Source organism: Pelecanus crispus, chromosome 7 (genome assembly GCF_030463565.1).
Source record: "Pelecanus crispus isolate bPelCri1 chromosome 7, bPelCri1.pri, whole genome shotgun sequence".
Lineage (NCBI taxonomy): Eukaryota > Metazoa > Chordata > Aves > Pelecaniformes > Pelecanidae > Pelecanus > Pelecanus crispus.
Window position 1 is genome coordinate 12,896,140 of NC_134649.1, and position 22,964 is coordinate 12,919,103.

At 40.6% G+C, this 22,964-nt stretch overlaps 1 protein-coding gene across 1 annotated transcript; it reads right to left on the reverse strand.

Annotated features, from left to right (window-relative positions):
- Positions 1 to 8,667: 8,667 nt before the first annotated feature.
- On the reverse strand, positions 8,668 to 19,220 carry DUT (deoxyuridine triphosphatase). Its single transcript, XM_075714468.1, has 6 exons — positions 19,058 to 19,220; positions 17,401 to 17,492; positions 16,256 to 16,300; positions 10,359 to 10,433; positions 9,302 to 9,372; positions 8,668 to 8,724 (listed from the first exon to the last, which is right to left on the reverse strand). The coding sequence occupies exons 1-6, from the start codon at positions 19,216 to 19,218 to the stop codon at positions 8,668 to 8,670; spliced, it is 501 nt and encodes a 166-aa protein (XP_075570583.1). The 5' UTR covers positions 19,219 to 19,220.
- Between the last annotated feature and the right edge of the window lie 3,744 nt (positions 19,221 to 22,964).

Here is a 22,964-nt window from a genome sequence, read left to right on the forward strand (position 1 = left end):
TGAAAATTAAAAAGAAATAATTTAAAAATATTAGTTGTAGAGCTATGGAAGGCCATGATTAGTACCATTTTGTGATTGTTTGAGTTGTGCTTCACACAATGAGCAAAGATTCAGAAGAAGCCTTTGTCTGACTGCCACTTTGGCTATGGGGAAAGGGGGGAAATCTGAATGCCCAACATGTCTTTGTTAGCAGTTGGATGTCGTTTTCTTTTGTTTAGCATTTGCAGTGCTCTGTGTAATGTAGGAATATAATAAAGCTTTGTGCCAGCAACAGCACCAGACTTTCAGAACATGCACAAGCCAGTGAGACTATGTAATGTACTTTATCATAAGGCAGCAGTAGAAGAGGCAATTTAATAAGCTTATGATGGACAGAAAGGGTTTTCCTTGGGCTATTGGCATATGCTTTGGAGTACTAAGCCAGGAGTTTTGCTCTCGGGTCTAATTTTGATTCTAATGCCTAATTTATAAGCACTTTTCCTTTGCAACAGTTAAATAGAGCTTAAATTATTTCTCTACTGTTCATTAGAAGTGAGCAAGTTTCACGTGAATCTTTCAACTGTCTGTTTAAACACTCCTAGTATTGCCTGCTAGCTGATGGCACAGCTGGAAAATAGAAGTTTGGCAAACCAGAAGGTAGAGATCAGTGAGCAAAGGCATGAGGGGAAAAGGTGTTATCCAGGAAGGACCCTAAGGGATCTTAAGATATGAGTTAAGCCTTAGCTTTCTCCACAGCTACTCTCTTTGCACACTCACGGTATTTGTAATAAACCCCAGTATCATTCCTAACCTGGGTTAGTACCAACAAGGTAGTGTCATGATTAACAATCCTACCACAGACAGATAGCCCTGGTTTCAATGTTGCTTTTTTTGTTTGTTTTTGTTTTTGTTTTTTTCCTGATTTGTGGCTCTAGAGGCACTTGGTGTTCTCCAGCAGCTCAAATATAATGGAAGCTGGAGGAGTAACCCATTTGCTGGGCAGATGTTGCTAGCACACTGCTTTGTCAATGCATGTTGTTGCACACCAGCCCAACACTGGGATAAAGTTGACTCTTCCAGACAACCATGACTGTGGCTTTGCATGAATTCTTTAGCCTGAGTGCCAGCTTAAACAGACCCGATCCCTCTCCTCATCCAGCTGTTCTATTATTTTGGCAGCTACTCAAAATCTCTTGGAATAATTGCAAATGGGTAATAATTTTTCATTTAGCTTGTATGCAATCCTGGCATCAGTGATCATTTGCATGCTTTAATATATACATAGCCATGCCTTCCACACATGTTCTGAACATTTGAATAGCAAACTTCAGGAGTAGGGGGACAGAGGTGGAGTCCAATTTGTTATTGTTGTTATAAATGTAGGTTCTCATAGTTTTAAAATCAACTTTATTAGCAGAAAATAATGATGTAAAAATAAATAGGTAGGTCCTGTTGGCAAGCAGGTGCCCAGGAGCAGACAGAACTGAAAAATCCAGCATCCTGTTGTAGGAACCAAACTACTCAGAAATGCCTGAGCTGTGTTTTTCTGCTCAGTCTAGGCTGTCCCATAAATGCTAAGCATCTCGAAGGTCATCCAAATAAAAAGTAAATGCAATCAGAGGCTAGGTCTCCCACACAGCAGACTTCCAGCCTGCTCAAGATACAATGGTGAAAGCTTGCCTGTTTTGACTATTAGTCAGTCTTACTCAGCCGGCGTTTGGGAAATTTATGAACCACAGTCTGGAGGCTCTGTGCAGGTGATCTGGGATGGGACACAACGTATGTCATGCTTCTAGAAATATGAAGCCCTCTTTAAAGCTGCTTTTAAAGTCTCTCGTAGCTAGAAACGGATAACAAGATGTACAATGCTGCACTTGGGTGAGGAATGATGTTCTGACAAAAATGCCAGTACCTTGCTGCCTCCCTGGAGCAACAGTTTGGCTTTTCATTTGGTAGCAGTCTTCCAGGCAGTGAGGTTTTCCAGTTCTTTCTGGAGAACTTTTATTAGTTTAATTGATAGGATTAATATTATTAAAAACAAACAAAAACCCCAAAACCCAACCAAAAAACCCCACCCCAAACCCAAAAAACCTCACCGAGATGATGAAGTGGGAGCTCTCAGTCCATTCTGACTCAGCTGCCTCCTCCTCTTCATGTCCAGGGAGGGCAATGAGTTCTCTGTTGCTGGATCCATGATTTCCTGGCATTGTCACAACTCCTTTTTCAGTTTTCTCACACTGTTAGTGCTTTAATGCAAGTTGAGAAGAAAGGTAAGAACAGGACTGAAATATCATACTTCTCCCCTGACAAAAGACCTCCTCCTTTTCCTTGACTGCTGCCAGCCTATGTATTGCTACGATATGCTGTCATAGGATAGGATAGACAAAAAAAAAATTATTCTTCTGAATTTAAATGGCTTCAATTACCTGTAATGCTGACAGCTTGGCTCACTGCCGGCAGTAATTTCTAAATGAAGGTGTAGGAAAGAGAGACTGGTGTTTTGTGTTCGCGGCTGTGAAAACCTGACCAGTGGGGTTCCTTGATGCTGTCCTGCGCCCTAAGGAAGGGTGCCTGTCATTTGGCAGGGACCAGAGAGCAAGCCAGTGCACGCAGGAAGGTTGTGGTCAGGCCTGAGGTGTGTTAGCAAGGCGGCACTGGATACTATACGCTGCCGTGCTTGCTAGAACATGGCACGATCAGCTTAGCTGCAAAGGAAAGGGGAAGTTTTCTTCCAACTAGGACACACAGTTATTTTGTCTTGGACACTTGGAGACAACCTTTTGGACTAGGAATCCATAAACCACAAAACACTCATGTTAAAAGAATCTGGCCAAAGATACTACATCCATGACTGTTTGTTTTTAATTTTTCCTTTTACAAAACAAAAACAAACAAATTCCTTTGGTGTAATCAATAGTAGTCAAAAGATAACTTTCTTCAGTTCAAGGATATCAGCTTTAAATGTTAAGGCTACAAGCAATATTAGTTGATAGAAACCTCTCCTTTCTGTTACAAAATTGACTATACAAATGTTTCCTAAAAAGCCAATGATTAATATTACATTTTTGTGACATAATGAAGAAACCATCAAAGTCTAAGGGGAAAGAAGTAAGTGTGCGTATACAGCTCACATATGTTTATTTAAGCATATTTTGCATATTAAAGTACAGTAGCTACTTTCTGGATGAGGGCCTAAATTATAAAATTAATCTGTCAGGTTTTCAGACTTGGCAGGGTAAAAGGTTTTCTTGCTGTGTTCTAACAGGGTAGGGGAAAAGCATCACTTCAGCGGTAAAGAGCTAAATAACCACACAGTTAATGGAGGGAAAGCTTAGGCAAAGAATTGCGTTAATTCACTTCAGACCTGGTCCTGCAACCTTTAACCATGCGATGACATTCTTTGCCCAGCAGCAGACCCAAATTTACACTTTGCAGAATCACATCCTTACTGAGGTAGAGATTGCCAAATAGCTGTTAGCGAGGGAAGTGCCATGTGTGCCAATTCTAGAAACCAGTAAGGCAGTACAGTCTGCCCTATATTTTCAGACTTTTGGTACCTTACATAACTAGGTGCAAAATACTTCTTTTTAATTCTGATTCTTTTCTTTGGAAGTGCAGTCATGTGCAATCAGGTGGAATAAGTGTGCTGATAATTTTCCTTCAGAATTGTAATGGTTAGCGATGTGGACACTTTTCTTTTTAGGCAGAAACCATGAGGCACTGAAGCAAGCATTCACTTTTCTTGCACTTGAGGTCACAAATTTATGCAAGTCAAAAATGTTGGGCCTGCCAAAAACATCATGCTACACTCCACCAAATAAAAGGACACTGTTATTCTTACAAGGAAAGGTTTGACAGGACAGGAAATAGGCAGGGTCATAGAAGTTTACTTAATACCGAAAGTTATTTAACCATCTTTAAGCCAAAATACAATGATAGTTATTTAAAAAAAAAGAAAAAAATTAGAAGGTGGGGGAGGGAGGGAAGACAAATACAAGACCGCAGGACTGCACTATTGCAGGAGTAGCAACCAATACAGAAACTAGGGACCCTCAATAAAAATTCACATAAATCAGGTTACTATATGTTGTCTGCCTCTACTGGGTTAACACGTATTAAATAAGTTTTATTTTATGTCCTGAACTTGCAGCAAGAGGCATCTGATTTGAAGAATCCAATGCAGAGTTTACTGAGCTATACACTACTTTCATTACAATGCGATCCTTAAGTAGACTGCATTCCACTTAAAGGAATGGAGGAAGGGGGGTAAGAAGAGAGTGAATATGAAAGATAGGAAAAATGTTGCTGTTCATTACAATTTTCCATTTTTGTTGAAACACAGCAGGAGAGCAAAGCCACAGGCTTCTCTACTGCTCTTGCATGCCAGGAGGGATTATGCAAACACTGCAACCACCCAAATCTTATTTAAATTATAGTCATTGTTCCCTCTTTAATGGTTATACTTTTGCCTGCTTTCACTCAAATATTGCTGCATCTTGCTTTCCGCCAACATAGTCCCAATGGGAGTCATCAACTCTTAATTATAGATGAACAGATCTTTGAAAAATACCTCTGGAAAAAAAGTGGAAAAGAAAGCAAACTTTAAGTGCCATCTAGTGGCTGATCTACTAAAAAATGTTAAATAAATCAAAAAAATTCTTAACATGCCACAGAATAACACAAAAGGTAGCTGAACAGAGGAAGCAGTGCTTAAATTTACAACCACTAAAGACCAGGATAATACTTTACGGAACCAAGAAAAGGACTAAAGATCAATGGCGTCATTACCATATTTTTTCTTGTAAGATTGTTGTCTGTAAGTGGAGAGTTCAAATGGTAGGAATTGTCTAGTGATCACCTGTTCCTTCAAGACCCTCATCAGCTTATCAGCTTCTGCCTTGGTAAGGAAATGCAAGTTGTCATATGTATTTCAGTCCAAATCAGAAAGGAGAACCCTTTCAGATCTCAAAATAGAACCCAAACCATGGGGGTGAATCTGGAGCCAAGCATTTGAATTCAAATTAGCATTCTCCTCCAAATTCATCTGGGGTTGAAGGCCAGATTATCTCTATTTGTAACAAAAGTCAAATCCATTTCTAAAAGAAGGGAAACGGATTGTTAGTTAGTAATGTCCTTTTCCTTTCCCTGCAGGAAAAAGCCATTTTCTGCCATAGATGAGAATTCCCAATACATTATTTTTCATTATAAAAGCATTCCATTTACACAAAGGACGTTACACAAGATCCTTCCCCAAGCTTTAGGTAACTCCTCTGAGAGATAACATGTCCCTTCTACAACAGTAGTTGACAGTCTAAACTTAAATCGCTTTGTCTGAACCTGTTCAGTGATAATGGAGGGCAGCCCAGCACAATTTTTATTTAATGTAATTTTCATTTTTTTTGCAAAGAGCATTATACTTTGGACTTGCTTTGGAGGTTTACATGTCTTCAGTTTCATACCTAGTGAGCCCTGGGGATCACACCTCAGTGAAAGGTTCTGGAGATGTGAATCTGTCTCGATAGAAGCAAGCCCTATGCATGTCAGTGTCTAGCTTCTCATGAGCTGACTTGCTCAAGCATGTTGTTCAATGACACTCTTAGCCAGTTTTTCATTGAATTACAAAAATAATTTACAACTAGTTAATTTAGGCAGAAGGAGAGATCTCAGATAAAGTAATGAACACAATCAACGCGTTTCCCACTCCTCTTTTCCTTTTGCTAATATAAATACTTTTAAACATTCTGATATTTGTTTCGAAACAGGATCAAATGTGCTAATTAAAGCTTAAAATGTACCATTATAAAGAGGGAAATTTAAACCCTTTTGCTGAAGAAGTCCTGGTCTATCTTCTTCCCCTTGCCTTTAGGGAGCGAGTGAGTTGTATGAGTAAGAGCCAGGGGAAGTTAAAAACTAGCTTCTGCGACAGATATTGTTCTGTGCCTCCTGAGTATGTTTGCCAGATACCGAGATAAAATACTTCCATAGCATAGGTAATACTAATGGAAGAAGGGAACTTTAGAATAATTTGGAGGGTATTGCTTTTCGTATTAATGAAATTGTGGGGCTTGCTTTAAAAAAAAAAAAAAAAAATAGGGAGAAGAGATGTAGGCAACATGGTTTGAACCAGAAAGTGCAAATACTGTTTTAAGAATTCTCTACTCACTACCAATATGGAAAGTTTCTACAGGCTTCAATACAGGCACTGGTCTGCAGTAGAAAATATCAACTCGGGAACTTCCAATACATTGGTATGTAACTCTTGTTGCCTGGTTAGAAGTATTTGTCTTCTATAGATTTGCTACTCGTACTGAAGCAAAACTCCAACACTATGAAAGGATTATCAGAATTTGTTACCCTAGTGCAATGGTTTGATGTACTGGGAGGAGTTCATTGTAGAGGTGAGCTTGAAAGACTGAGATTTACATTGTTTCAGACAAACAGACTTTTCCAAGGTCCTACTGGGAAGAGCCTTGCAGTAATCTTAAACTCATTACACGTTTCTCTAGATAAGTATTGAGAAATAGATGAAAAGGAACTCAACTATACCAGTTCTCAAAATAAGTGGGCCTTTTTTGGTCATGACACTTAGGTAACAGTCTGTATGTTGACAACTTACAGCAATCATGGAGCTGTAAATTTATGTTTGTTCCTCGTGCATCTGAGATAGCTTCCGAGAGTGCTTTTTCTAGCAAATACTATTCCTTCTTACCTCAGGAGTGTTAGTACTACTTTCAAAAATGGAAATTAGATCAGTTTCCAACAGGTACAACAAATTGTAAGTATCAACAAAACTTAAATTTGTTCTTGTAGGTTGCTGTTCCAAGCGAGATCATCTTGTAGTATCTTTTAAAAAGGACTTGCATCAGTGTATCCCCTGCCGGTTTTTTGCTTTGGGGGTTGGGGAGGGAAGAAAAGAGGAGCAGTGAAACTTGCTCTCAACTTGCAGTCCAACAAGAAGAAACAGCTTTACACAAAAGGATCGTAGTTCTTTTAAGACCTTTGAATACCTTTTGGTAACTGAAGTTCCTTTTTGGCAGGTTACAGAATGGAAGAACCTTTGTGTCAAGATCAGCTTTTCCAATTCATTTAAAACTTCATTGGTATGATGTGCTTCTTGCTTACAATAGGATTTTGCATGGTAAGCCTGCTTATGAAGGTCTGGGCATACAGATGTAAGCAGTGTCGTGATAAGGGTACAGGGGGAAAAGAAAAGACTGATAAGCATATAAGGCACATGGAGGGAAGACTTCCAGCCTAGGCAAAGAAGAATGTACTTACTCTTTCAGCACTGCCAAGTCAATGTAATGACCACTCTATGGTTGAAGGAGTGGGCAGTTAAAATGTATAAAATGCACACCATTTTGGGCCTACTTCACTGGAAATGGTTAGTTCTAGACAAGGAGGGTTATTCTGACCCCAACAGGGTTATTATGACCTGAGACTACCAAGGAGAAGAATGCTGTGAACACCTTAGTCTACAAAAGGGCCTACCTTTCTACTGCTGAAACACTACTTAAAGCACAGTATTTCACACCTGAGACCTTTCAGCTAAGAAGATCTAAAAAGAGAATAGACAGCTGCAGGAAAAAAAAAAATTATGTTTGAGAGCCTCACAGTCTTTTCTAATTCTTTTCTGTAAAGTGGCAAAATACTCAAGATTCTTTCCTTTTTCTCCCTTCTCTTGTGTGCATGTTCTTTCACCTGAAAGCTTTTGAGTTATTTAAGAGATTCCCACACTTAAAGAAACAATCAGGTTTGGGACAGATTCCAAGAGAATTCTATGTTAACTGGTCAAAATAGAACTGAAAAAACCAATTTGTGCACTGCTTCAATAATTCAGAATCTTTCTTCTATACAAGAACTTATTAGTGAATGTCAACAAATATTTCAATAGTGTATTTTGTAGCATTTACTTACTATACAGAAGTTAGTTCCAGATCAGTTGTGTTATTTAGCTCAAACACTGTATTGCCCGCTTTTAATAAAGAGCTGAAAAATTGGTTATTTGAGGACCAGCTAAGGATCAAAGACAGAACTTTAGCTTTGAACAGAAAGACAAGTATTTTGACAGGTTGTAGAAGATGCAGTATTAAATATCTTTGCCTTATTCTGATTTAGGGGTCAGAGTGGGAAGTCACATCAATACCTGTATTATCACCAATCTGTGTGAAATAGGCTCTCAGCATGAAATACTGAGCTACATGGAAGATGGCTTTCAAAAGATTAACACAAACTGGCAAAGGAGCTGTCCTGGTTTCGCCTGGGATAAAGTTAATTTATCTGGGGAGTGAGGCTGTGTAGTGCTTAGCTACCGGGGGTTAAGCCACGACAGGAAGAATCAGCCATTTTAGTTTAGGTGAGTAAAATAAAACCAATTCATTAAGTTATTTTTTAATTTATTGGAGTATAATCAGCACATAAACAATGAGTTCTTATTACTGAGGACCAAACATCTAAAAAGAAAAAATAATCCATCAACTAATCAATCAAGTCGGTCATGCACATGTCCCCATAATGCAGATTAATTCACTGCCTGTAAAAATAGACAGGAGGACAAATACAGAGAAGTCTGAATAAAACTTGATTTTTTTTTTTTTTTTTACATACTGCAAAATCCCACTTCTAATTCAAACCAAAACTTGGAAATAGTGTAACAAAAAAAATACAGAAAGCATATTCAAGTAATTTTCAGTTCTTTCCAGTAGAACCAAAGCCACCTTCGCCACGTTCTGTATCATCTAGAGCCTGAAAGACATCAATTAGGATAAGTTGGTTCAGTGTCTTAACTAGCCTTCTGTTTCTATACAACAGATGTTGTCTATCATACAGAAAGGTACATTTACTTGTAACAATAGCTATAATTGAGAAAGTAAACCAAAAAATTTTAAGAGACATTTCAGAATACCTTTTGTACAAGTTTAAACAAATCCCACATTGTGTGACAACTGTTTCTAGTATAGACGGAAGTGTTTCTCAAGTACCTGTTAACTCTGAAAACTACCCCAAAACCCCCAAAATCCACGTAAATGCATGCAAAGCATCAAGATTTTTATTCAGGCAGCAATGCACTTTTAACACTGAAAGTAGTTTTAAAGCAAAGTATTTATCATAAATTTCAGCTTATATACAACTATCTTATATACAACCTTATATACACCCTTATTGTATCTTATATACAACCTGATCTAGTTAAAGCTGTCCCTGCTCACGGCAGGGGGTTGGGCTAGATGACCTCTAAAGGTCCCTTCCAACCCAAAGCATTCTATGATTCTATGATCTTAATTATCAAAAACAGCAACAATATTTTCTTTTGGCAACTTACCTGAACTTCTTCTAGCTCAGGATAGCAAATGCGTTCACAGATGAGCTGGGCAATCCTATCCCCCTTTTTAACTGCAATGAAATTAAAACATTATTAGCTCCTTCAAAAAAAGTGAACAAGCAATACGAAGTTTAGACAATCCCCTTTCAAGAGTATCAGAATGTACTAAAGTGTAAACACTCACTTGAAACTTAGTTAAGCAGATGTTAATAGTGCCAGAAAAATACAGGCTAAGATAAACTTGTGCTTAGTCCTTTTCAGGTGAAGTTTCAGCAGCAGTACCAGCTCAAGGCATCTGCCCTCATTCCTGCTGCCATACTGTGGCGTCTTAAGTGTTGTTATGCACAAATATTGCAGAGATGGAGAGACAGCTGTATGCATAAAGTGGCTCCTTTTGTGAACTAGACCCAGGAACTGATTTCTCTGGGGGGGAAAAACCCATACTGATAAAAGGGAAACAAAATTTCTGATTAGTACCCAATCTGGTTCACACAACTTCCATAAGAAGCTTGTGCTGTGAAGTTGCAGAAAAGGCTGCAAAAACCCTGGCAATACTGTAACTGGGCCCTGAGGCTTAAAACCGACTGTTTGCAGAAAGACAGCATGATTAAGGGAAAATTGTATCTTTATTCCTCCTGTTTCACAGGATCCTGGAGAAGTTTTTATCTCAAATACTGTTCAGATAGATCTTTTTTTTTGCAGAGCAAGAAACTTAATAGAAAGTTGCACTTAGTACAGCTCATGAATCTAAGCCTTAGCTAAGCAGGGGTTTTGTTTGTTTCATTGTGGTGGTGGTGGGGTGTTTTGGGTTTTTTGGGGTGGGATTTTTTCGGGGTTTGGGGGTTTTTTGCATGCTGCCTATGCTGCCTGATTTGCTAGGAGTGGAGTCTTTGCTTGTTTCCTTGAGAGGACATTGTTAAGTTTCCATGTTTTTGTTAATTTTAAGAAGAAAAATGTTGTCAGCTAATCCTAACTCTTCATGGACTTTTAAAGAAAAATTAGTTTCTCATTTCCAGTCAGATGGCTGAAAACAGGCTCTCCCAAGCTTAACATTTACCTTCAAAAGCCTCCTTGCCAAAGTTGAAGAGTACCACACCAACATTTCCCCTGTAGTCCTCATCAATGACACCAGCTGTCATAAGAAAGAATTGAGAGGGATATCCAGTTAATAAACACTGTCAGTATAAGAAGATTAGATAAGGTTTAGATTAGATGATTGCAGTATCTTATATTGACATCCTTTATATTACTCATGCACAATTAAACAATACATATGAAAATACTGAAATATCTAAAAATGCTAATCAATCTCGCAAAAAGAACTGAAAAATACCATCACATATCAAGAAGTGTTTTACCACTGTACTACTAATTTTAGTTGTAATACCCTATCTGAAATCAAGACAGCTGTACCAAATTCAGGCTCCATTTGTTCTGCTAACTTCAGCTCTTTGAGTGTCAAGCAGAAATCTGTTCTTAATTCTAACATTTGATTTGAGAGATATGGATTTGCACAGATCCAAATCCCTTATCTCAGGCAGGGTAACAGAACTAAAGCTTTAAGGAATTGATTGTCATTCAGCTACATTCAAGTGTAAATAATGTAAAACAAGCTTGCTCTTTATATAACTGTATTAACTACATAGTACAGGAGATTATCTACCAATACACATTAAAATAATCATATTCTGCCTTTTTGAGGTTTTCTCCTGGATACAAGAAGCATACTTCCAGTAGAAAAACTGAAATTTGGGCTTAGTTGTGGACCAAAGTACGTATTTGGAAGTCTACTTGCAGAAGTAACGCAAATACTAAAACTACACGTCATTCTAACACATTCCCAGACCCATACACACAAAGTACTACCTTTAGATTAAAAACACCGGAGGAAATTGTAGTATCACTATACTTTGAAGTTTTGATGTTGAACATACACACTTAAGAATAGAAAACTGAGGGTTTTTTTCTTAGTGTCTTCAGCTGTGTGAAAATATTGCAGTACGTATGGTCCATAGTTACTGTACAATCTCTGCACTAGTTCTAGTGTGAGAAAGGTAATTATACAGTTCTCTTTCCCTTGTAATGTTATGGGTTAATCCAATCATGTTTCTGACTAGCTTCCTAATTAAGGTGCTAGTAACACTGGGAGTATCCCCCGAGTTCTGAAAATTCAGAAAAACATGCACTTCTCAAGTTGACTCACTGGTATTCAAACTGCATGCAGTTGCTTAAAGGGACCCTCATTACAGAGCACTGTCAAAAGTAACAGTGAACAAAACATAGGGGTTGCTGTGCATGGATGTTTTCCAGAATCAAAAAAAATTATTAAAAAAAGTCTTGAATGTAGCATTCAGTTCAGTTGATTCAGAGAGCTTGATGTACTGAAGCTACATGCGCAGGTCCTGTACTACATTCACAGGTCTTGTACTGTTTACTTGGCTTAGGTTAGACCAGCTTTCAGAAAGTCAGCTACGAGAGAATCATGGTACATCACTTACATTGGTTATCACAGAGCCTTCTTGCACAATTTCAACCACAGTTCAATGCTGCAATTCAATCCTTAAAATATTAAAAATCAAACCCTATGCACATGTGTGCCACGTGAATAAGCAAAAAAAGGCTGAACTATAAAACAGTAACATTAAAATTTTGCCTTCTTAGTTCTAGCACAGTACTATTTCTTCCTCCTTTTTGAAATATCAGATAATCTAGAGCCCTTACATAATTGCTAAACCAGGGGTAACACAAAGCGTTAGCTAAAGAGTGCTACGCAAATAATTTGTTTTATACAATAGTGGACACTGAGTCCATGCTACATAGATACATTACAAAGAAAGATTCAACAAACTTGTAATTGCAGCACAAATAATTTTAAGCATCACTCAAGTTCTGCAATCAGTTGCCCATTAATTTGGTGTATTTGTTCACACAAGTCAATCACCTGGAGAGCTGAAAGCCAGAATTCACATTTGGCACATAAAACTATGTACATATGCACATAAATGCATATAAAAAGGTTATTAGCTCTTTGGACAAATTCTTAATTTGACAAAGCATTCTCAAGTGTTTCTGTACAGCTAAGACAACATTTTTCTAGACCATATGCTGGGATAGATATTGCTATGCATTAGAGATTGATAATGGAATTTGCTAATTTAACGTAATGAGGGCTAGTTTTGTTATAATACAGTATTCTGCTCTGATATAACGCAATACTCAAAACTGATTACCACAGATTACTAATTCTATTTAAATGGAGATTATGCTTTTATATGTATAAAATATACCAATTAAAGTAGTATGGTTAGATTTATACATGCAAGAAACTCTTGCATGTCACATTTCTGCTGGAATTATCTGAAGAAAATTTATAGAGCAGAACAACTGGGGCTAGTTAAAGTCATTCTAAATTAACTTTTTGGCCTTCATATCTCTGACAGAAAGCAAGTTTATTTCTACATAATGACAAAAATTGTACTTGATGTATTAGTTAGTGCTTAACTGCTAATGAAGCTTTTTGATCTACCAGATGTTGCTGCTATTTTCTGGGGAAAAAAAAGAGTATCTAAAACTTAGCTTGTATTGGAGTAACTGGAGCTTAATGGCACGTTGGTACTTCTACCCCTTTGTAAACCCCAAACCTTTTTTATTTTTGCTGAAAAGGAGTGTTATAATGGTTCTATACTGATTTACAATGAATCTAGTCAGATGGCTTCCCTGACCTTTAAACAATGGCATTAGCGCAATCTCAGTTTATGTATAAACACTAAAATTTATTTTACAAGTATTTGTTGAAAAGGCTGTCATCTAAACAGATAATTCTATGAACAGATACCAAATTCTTTTGACCACCTATTTGACTACTGCTAGAGAGTGGCTCTCTAGGATTTGAAAACTGATAACTAAAGATGGAAGACTGATGAATACTTCTGTGGCTGAACTGAAGTCAGCAACACTGAAAACTTTGATCACTCGTATTATTCACTAGAGGGGAAAAAAACCCTCACTAAAACACTAATTTTCTAAGCTTAGCTATAAAATAAACACCTTGTAATGGTTCTACAGATTGTAGTGGATGTAGTTTCTAGCAGGAGAGAATTGCACTTCCTCCACACTTCTGAGGATGAAAACTTTCCAGAAGATGCAGAGGCAAGAGCAGGCTTCTTCCTTAAAAGCATGCCCGATACAAACAGAACTTGTAATTAGAGTTGAAGTTGTATATTAAGAAAATAACATTTAAAAATATGTTTTGTGGCCAAAACAATTAGTCTAATGCTGTGCTGAGTGACTGAAACACTGCCAAAGCCATGATAATTTCAAATTCCATTAAAGGCACAGCTGGGTAAAGATTTTGTGAAATGAATTCCCTACCAATCATTTTCTCTTTAAATGTATTATACGTCCACCGACATAGTCTTACTGAGTTTAACCACTGTGTGGGTTTTGAGTTCAAACTACACTATTTGTATCAACAAACATATGATCCTTGGAAGATACAAGAAAATATGATCCAGGAAGATCTGATCGGTTTTCCTTCTGTATAGGGTCACAAACTCACTCCACGTAACTGTGCGTACTGGCAAAACACGTTAACATCCTTGGCATTCTGTTATTCTGGAACAGCAAGTTGCAATAATTATATACATTGCTGAGGACTAAGGCACTTTTCTAAAATATGTGTATTGGGTGGAAATCATGCAAGTAATTTTTGGAAAAATCATGCATTGGAATTGGCAGTCTGACATTCTGTCTTACTCTGTCAGAAGTTTGGCATGTCGCTCGTTGGGAAATCATCCACACATAGCAGATGTGAATTCTGAACATATTCATGCATGATCCCAATTTTTCTACCTGACCCTTAGGACTTCTGGCAAAGTATTTTTACTTAAATGGATCATGCCCTCATTGTGACAGAAGTACTCCTGCAGGACAAGTTAAAATTATGTAACAATTGGTTTGGGTTTTTTTTTTTTTTTTAAATAAGTCATCCTCTACTAACTGTCACTAATAGTTTTTACTCATGGTTTGTCAGCTGTCAGCTTTTTAAAACCTGAACATAGGTCATCCTGCTAAGCACTTCTGGTTGCCTTCTGGTATCTCCTAGTTTAACTTTAAGATTGAAAAGACTGTTACAGAGCGCATGTATTTTTTCATATAAACAAACAAAAAAAGTTTTAGAAGTGCCGCTTCAAAGAACTACACAACAGTAGACCACATATACTACAGTCACAGGGGTGTAGGAATTTTTGATTCCCATCTTAGTGCTCTTTGTATGTTACCCAGCAACACTTAAAAACCTTAGTGTAAGACATCCAAGAATCAACTCTTACTTAAGACAAAGCCTGAATGATACAAAGCTGGCACAGATGCTCCCCTTTAACCTCTGATTCAGAACTGTATCACAGGCACAGCCAGACTTCGGTATGCCATAAAGCAGACAGAATAAAGTAGTTCTGCTGCAGCTCTAAACTATATTGGGAATTGCTTTGCTTTTTGGCTGGCTCGGCATCAGAAAGAGAAGGATGCCTAGAGCAACCCTTTCTCACCTCTAGAGCCAAGCCTATAGCAAGTAAAGGCTGAGTACCACTGTTCTAAGTAGTCTCTCTTGTTTAACACTGGGGAGGGGAAACCCCAGATGACAAATCAAAAAAAAATCCCCCCCCCAAAACCTAGCAAAGAGGAAAAGGCCTCAGTTTTCAGCACACTTTTTTGGTCAACGTCCATTATGATTCAAATGACAATGTGCTTGCAAAAAATGTGCTCTCTTGGCCATCCAGCATTTTCAAAGATACCCATTAGATGCATCTTCTTTATGTTGTTACATCAGAAATGTAGTTTTTGGTTCTTTTACTACAATCTATTGCCAGAAAAAAACAATTGCTTAGGGTTTTAGGAGGCAGAAAACATTTTATTTAGGTTAGAACTGTTTTCTTGTACAATGAGAATAACATAATACACATTTAGTGCTAGTTAAATTGCTGTGGTTACAGCTGTGCTCAGAATAACTCCACAATAACCTTAGCGGTGAGAACTTCTGTGCAATGTAGATGCCACTTTATAATGCAATACTTAGAAAATCCGCCTGTGCTCTGATCAGCCCCTCTGCAAAATTGGAATTGATCTTTCAACATCATTTACTTCATGTTGCAGTTACAGGGATATGGCAAACGGACAGTGAGGCTTTCATGAAGGCTTCCGATTATAGATATGCCTATAATATTTTTGAAGAGGTATCTGTGAATTTTTAATCAAGATTAAAGAAAAGCTCAAAATATTTTAAAAAACCACCCTGTTGCTCAAAACAAATCTGTTGCTAGTACTGAACAAAAAAAAAAACCAGTAAAGACTTGTAGAAAGTGGGATTTTAGTTTTATTTGTTTCAAAAGACTTTCAATTTTTAAGTCAATTAATGTACAAAGTTACGACTTTAAATTTCATTTGCTTTACATAATTTGTTACATTTTCGTCAGTAATGGTAAACTAAAGCTCTTTTCATCCTAATAATCAATTCTACCCACAGTAATGGTGTATTCCAGTGCTTTCTATCATTCCTTTTGAATATCACTACTATATATTCTCTGTGTAAAAGAATATCTGTATGTTAATGATTTAATTCATTCAGATCTTACACTAGGCTAAAAAGAATCACACATAGATGTTTAGTCAAAGTGGAGAAAGCAGAATGTAAAAAGTCATCTTTAAAGCCTAAACCAAAAAAAGGTATTGCTTACAAAAGTACAATACAGTTATTATTCTAAAAAAATCAGTAATACTTTTATAATTCCGCAGGCCTTAAAATAATGACGCACTGTCTCTTTGAGGTATTACCCAGTTACCTTCTTTTGTCAGACTACCAGTGAAGCTAGCATTATTTATTTACACATATTATGTGAAATTAAGACATTTCTGCAATCAAAATTTACAAAGTCTTAGTAAAAAGAACAAAAATCTCACCACCAACATCTATGAAGTGCTTTGCAGCTAAACCAGAACGCGGTGCTAGAAAACAAGAAATTTTTTGTAAGTATAATTTATTTCTTTTAAAACTCTTACACAATATTTATAGGTTAGATAGTGTGTTTGCACAGTCGTGGCAGCAAGAACTGTTTCCACAGTCTAAAATAAACATGATTCTACAGGAACTACTGTAAGTGTTAATGTGTATATTAAACAAAATAACATCTGCTACAGGCTACAATAGAATTGCAATCTTTAACTGATATAAGCATATCTTTGTTTAGACCACCAATTGCAGAGTAGATTTATCCAAGGAAGGAGGCAGGAGCAGACAGCTGTCTAATCTTGTCTTATTTTTGGCGGCTACCACTGGTTGGAATAATCTCAAAAGACTATTAGGTCAATCCATTCAAGTCATGATCGAAAACAGTATTTGGCAATTTACTAAGAAATATTATACACAGATAAATAATGTGCAGAGTGGTTTGTTTTTTGTTTTTTTTTTACTTACCTTAGCCTACTGTGCTGAAAATGTTACTCTCTTCCAAATTTTGTCTGGGATAACAGAAATGCACACGCACTCTCCTTTTAGATGAAAGGACGTGGCAAACTCTGATCACGCTTTTCCACTGGAGTGGCCATTGCTTTTTTTCACTTTAAGAATTTATACATAATTCAGAAAAAGAACGCACAAAACATAACAATGTATCTTGTACAGGTTCTCTCAAGTATTCTGGGACAAAATAGTCAAATTCTACTACACTAGTACTCTTACTTCAGGGTTCATGTTTAAACATCCAGGGCTAGATTTTCTGTATGTCCATATGGTCCTTGTGATTCGAATTCTGAAACTGCAGAGAAATAATGAACTATTGCATAGCCTACAAAGTTGTATGTAGATTACGAAAATTTCTCCTAATCATCTTTTTGTCATTTGACATACACCAAACCTCAAACGTATTTGACAAGAAACATCTATTACAAGGCTTAATAAATCACACAGCCATGTGACACCTCTTTTTTGTGTAGACTAATTCTGAAAGCTTTAGGCAGAATCTAAACGTGAAGATGATGTCAAACCTGCTCTGTGTCAAACCTGCTCTGTAACGACCCTGCAGCCTTTTCATAGCCTGTTTACTTACCTACTCGACCATAGCACCCAGAAGGAAGGGCAATTTGAATGTCTGTTTTCACTACAGCCTTTTCCATGGGTGGTATCACACAGTCATAAGCACTACATTAAAGAAAGAAACATCAGTTTATATAGAATATTTTGAAAGTTTTCTTCTCTGTAACTTAAGGTACAAACTTACCCAGAATTATTCTTGCTGAGAATTTATACCATGGAATTTGTACAAGAGATATTTAGATTGCAAAATCTAATGCAGATCCTAAACCACATTTTGATGGTGCTAGCTCAAGATTTCAGCAGCGTCATTTGAACAGCATAGTCTTAAGATTGCTCATTTTAAATGTTTTTTAACTGGTGAGATAGACAAAAAATACAAGTTTTAACTTTAAATTAACTATTAGGTGAATTTTTGTGCAAAAGCAGAAACTTTAAGGATAATACACCTTTCTGATTAAGCTTTCTACAGCAGATGAACTAGTTATAATCAAAAATAATAATCTGTTGAGTTAAATTTTAGGCAACAATGCAATGTTTTTTTCCTGAGCAGGTCAGAAGTTCACGATTCACATGATTCTGTTGGGAACTGCAAACTAGAGCGATTTTAAGAACTTTCTGAAGTTACCCAACCGGACACTTAATGAAAAGCAGTGGTGACAATACCACAGTGAGACTGTTCTACTTGTTTAAGGCAAGCATATCTTGGCCTTGACGAAGAACTGATTTTTAAACACTGGGAAGCACTGAAAGGTTTTTTTATGAAATGAACTTTTTCCAGGTGTACAGTGCAGCACTGGAACAAGAACAAAACCAAACCTGGTAAGACAAAAGGCATATAAAGGGAAAGTGTGAAGTGTGGTGAAGCAAAGCTTCAGGAAGGAAGTCAGATAGGCAAAGGAAGAAAAAGACAGGCTGATCATTCTAAGTAATACTAAAAGAGGGAAGCTAGAGGAGGTCAGAATCAAGCTCAGATAGACCTAGTGATGGTGTTTGATCACAGAAGCACTATGCAAACAACCACCAGCCCAGCTGCAGATATTCCTGAACACAGTGAAACTCTTTGAACAACGGTTATTATCAGTTCAACCAAACCCAAACCTAAGCCTGTACTGCACGCCACGTGGTTTCTGGCTAGGAGCACCACATGGTTTCTGGCTAGGAGCACCATCAGACTGCCACAGCCTCCTTCGGCCCGCAGCACCCAGCGGCCAAGGGGAAAGCAGAAAAGCATAAGCACGCTAGCAAGGAGGGCCCATATGCGCCACCTTTTTTTTTTTTTTTTTTTTTTTTTTTTCCCCAAAAGAAAGGCACCTAGCCAATGCTGATGCCAACAGCAACTCAGGCTCCTGTGTCAAGCCTGACTTTTGGCCAAGGTTTGCATCGCTACCTGATGAAATGGGTGCTGCGGCAGGAATGGACGCTGGAAATGGAGCGGGATGGAGGAGCCAGGGAGCTACGAACAGGCCACCTCCGGCCTCCTCTTCTGCAGGGCGGCAGAGCCTCTCCGGGGGGCTCTGCTCAGCAAGGGGCCCTGCCTGACGAGGGCCCCCGCCGCCGCCGGAGCCCCGAGCCGAGGGGCTCGCCGAGCGGGGCGGCAGCGCCTCTCCCTGAGAGGAAACGGCCGGGCCGGGCCGTGGCGCCGGCTCCTCCCCTGCGTGGGGTACCCTCACCTGTACAGATCGTAGCCCGCAGCCCGAGGAGAGCCCCTGGAGGGGGTGGAGGCGTTCTCGGACAGCTTAGCGAAGCGGAGCCGTGCGTCGAGGTCCCCGGGCGCCGAGCCCCTCTGCCTCTTGCTGGGGGATGCCTGCAGAACGGCCTCGGAGAAGGGCATCGCTGCGCGGGGCGGGAAGGCGAGAGGGACCCGCTGTGAGGCGGCGGCGGCGAAAAGCCCGCGAAAACCGGCGCGGCCCACCGGAGGCGGAAACAGTGGGGGAGAGCGCTCCCTCCCCGGCCGCTCTCCGCGCCCTGCGCCTCGCCACCCCTCACCGCGGAGAATGGCCTCGCCCGCCTCCCCCTCCGCCCAACGCCGCGGCCCTCAGGGAGCGGCCCCTCGCGCCGCCGGGCGGGGCTCGCCGGTGCCGGCGCCCCGCAGCCCCTCCTGGTCGCGGCCGGGCGGCCCCCGAGAGCCAGGGCCGGCGGCAGAGCGGGGCCGCAGCGCGGCTGGGCAGTCTGTGCTCCCTCCGCGCCCCCCGCCGCCCCCTTACCGCGCCCGCGGGGGTGCGGGAGCCGCCCGAAGCCCCGGGCCAGCATAACGCCGTCGCCGTGCGGGGAGCGTCCCGCCGTCAGGCGCCGGCGCTCCCTGCTGCTGGCCGCGCTAGCGGGCTGGCGGGGCGCGGGCGGGCGGCGGCGGCGCCCCCTTCTCCCCCCGCGCCCGGCCGTACCTGCCATGCGGCGCGGCGCGGCCCCTCCGCCGGCGGCCCGGCGCCGCGGGCCCCTGCGGGACGCGGCGGTGGCGGCCCCGCGGCGCGGCGACCGGACCCCGCGGCGCGCGCAGCGTTGCCGGGGGACGCGGTTGCGGGCACACGGGCGGCGGCGGGCGGAGCCAGGGCCCGGCGCGGGGAGCGCGGGCGCCGTCAGCGGGCCCAGGCGGGGCGGCAGCGCCCAGGCGCCGCGCACGGGGCCCTGGGCTGCGGCGGCTCCCGCGGAGGGGCCGCGGGGCCACCCCTTCCGTCTGCCGGCCGCGCCGCAGGCCCGGGCCGTTCGCCGGCGCGGCCTCCCGGCAGCCCTGCCTTGCGCCCTGCGGCAGATACGCGGCGCTCCTTCAGGCGCTGGCAGGCGATGACAGGAGCGTTTGCCTTACGAAGGGAAAACGACCGCTGCCCCTCCTTGCCGAGGCTGTAGATAGGAAAACCTATTAATGCTCCGCCTGTCTTGTTCTGTCTCAGTCAGATGAGGATACTTTCGTGGTTTCACCGTCTTTTGATTTTTTTTTACTGGCTGCCATCTTTTGCCATCCCATCTCTGAAAGCCTTCCCTAAATGCCCCCACAGCTCTCTGTGCTGCGGGCTGACAAGAGTACCCATTGCATTCATGGTTGCAAAACTTGCGTGTGACCGCTCTGATGGATGTATTTTTCTCTGTGCAAAATAGCTGCAGACTGTTGGGAGTTCTGTTTGCTAGCCTAAATTTTGTCAAACAACCGTTCTTTGTGCCTTTTTTTAAAGATCAAAGTGCATGGCGTTGTCTCCTTGCTATGGTACATTTTTTAAATGCAGCCAGATGGCAGTGAAACGATTGCTACGCATTGCAGTCCGATTGTGAAAAAGATTTTTAAGAATGTCCCTTTTTTTTTTTTCTGTTCAGCAGTTTCAGTCTTAATAGTATGCACTGTTTGAATGAGAATGTGTATGTATCGTAGACCTGTGTGAAAAGGCTACTTAGAATATTTCATGACTTCTGATATAAGCCATCCACAGATCTAAGTTTATAAGAATTTAAGTTGTATCAAATGAGTATGTAATTATAAATGGTTATTTGGGCAAGTGTAGAGGTTACAACTGCATCCTGCAGTATAGTGTAGAAAAGGACGAATGGTGTGAACAGCCTGGCTCGGTGAGGCGGGCTGGGTTCTACGCTGTGTCTAAGGTAGCCTGAAAGTCCATGAATAATAGATAGGAGGACTCATCCAAACATATTATCAAGGAGAAACGTCTCAACTGAGTGACACTTGTTTCCCCAGATCTTTACAAGGAAAAAAATCCTGTGCTTAAAGTCTGGGCGAGTTTGCCTAGGTCCTGGGAATGTGCTGTTTGCTCTGTAGATAGTCACTTGGTAACATTCCTTCATTCTTGATTGCTGATTAGTGCTGCTCTCCATTGGGCATTTCCTCCTGAGTTTGAAAAACAATAGTGAGATAAACTGAAATTATCTGCCTTTTACCTAGATTGAGAGTAGGAGTGGAGGCTGCTTTGTTGTACACAGAAAGAAACACAGAGCTTCTTTCAGGGATAATAATCCGTAAAATTCTCCCCACCGAAGTTTTGGTGTTAGAATAGGCGTTTTTATTAGAAGAAAATTGTGGCTTTAAAAGACTATTGCCCACCCCAGTCTCACTTAGAACAGCTGTCTCTCTCAACAGTGATTAAGGTTTGTAATTTAAAAGGCTTCTGTGAGGGTGTTTATTTATAATGAAGCTCTATTTTTGATCCTGTGTTTTGCTGTACAGTGTGGGGGGCTGTGGATTTTTGCCATTGCTTTTTACTCTGTTCCAGAACAACCTTAGTGCTTTATTTTGTTTGAAACTGAATTTCCTCTGATGAAATTCCAGCAATGACGTGACCATGGGTTATTGCTCTTGTTATTTGTGGAGAATGTGAGCTAAAATTTGCTATATTTGTTTGTTGTTGCACTGGCAGAGCTACGTTTTTCATTCTTCCTAGGAGAGTCAAGGCCAGTGTGAGGTGTTACCTCAGCAGCGCGGGCTACACACCTGCCAAGGGGCTGTGCCAGACAGGTACTGGAATGAACAGATGTTTAAACAGTGGTCTGATGTATGCTAAACCACACTGCTACAAACCCGTCATTTTCCTCACCTGCAACTTGAGGGCTGAGTCACTCATTTGGCAAACAGCTGCAGCACTTGACTTGCCCTTCTGACAAAAGTTGCAGTCAGGTAGCAGGGGAGAGACAGCAGGACCTTGAAGTGATCCTCGGACATTTCATTGAAGCCCAATGACAGTCAAACGACCTGAGGCAGGAGCTGGAGGGAGACCACTGAACTTCAAGTTGAAGAGGTTGAGGGTTACTCAAATTCTGTTCTCCAAGCTTTGCTGATAAGTCAGGGACCTCTGCCAGAGGGGAGGTGACAAACAGGTATGGGGAGTTACATGAGTCAGTAATCGCTAAAACTCTGTAGCTGTTTGCTCCGTATCTTCAACTTCAGTGCTAATTCATGTTGCCTGCTGCCGTGTCTGTTACTAGTAAACTACTAATCAGTTGCTGAAACTGCTTTTGCCTTAAAGAAGATCTTGAAATACCATATGGAATCGCTGAAAAAGAGGGAAAAGATGTGGAACGTCCAGGTCTTGTGAGAATGAAGAGCAGCCTGTCATATTTTGCCTAGCCAGGAAGGCTTTTTGTAGGACTTTTCAAGGATGTAATGAAAATTGCAGAGGTTTAAGACTGGTGAAATTTACTATGCAAGTGGGTGGAGCTTTGTACTTTGTGATTATGATGATTAAGTGGAGAACTCCTTTGGGTGTGAAGTATGATAGCAGCACACTTTTTGTACAATGTGGCTCGAGCAGTTGCAGCTGTTTGTCTTCAGAATGAGATGCCTTTTTGGTTAGGTAGCTTTTCTACTTGCGCTATTGTGTTGCTGATTTAAAAATAAAATTAACAAACAAACAAAACCCCCCAAAAGTAATTGCTGTTAGGGGCTGAAAATCTAGTGAAAGGCAGGTTGGAAGAATGCTGTTCTGGAGCGCTAGGTAGGGACCCCTATTACCGTTCCTAAGCACCGTGCCCTAGGGGTAGGTGGTCAGGATGGACAACTTGCCAGTGGTTGTAAAAAGATTTAAGGAAAGTGTGTTCTCTGAACTATGAAGAAGCGCCTTCTGTGATACCTGTTGGAGCGCC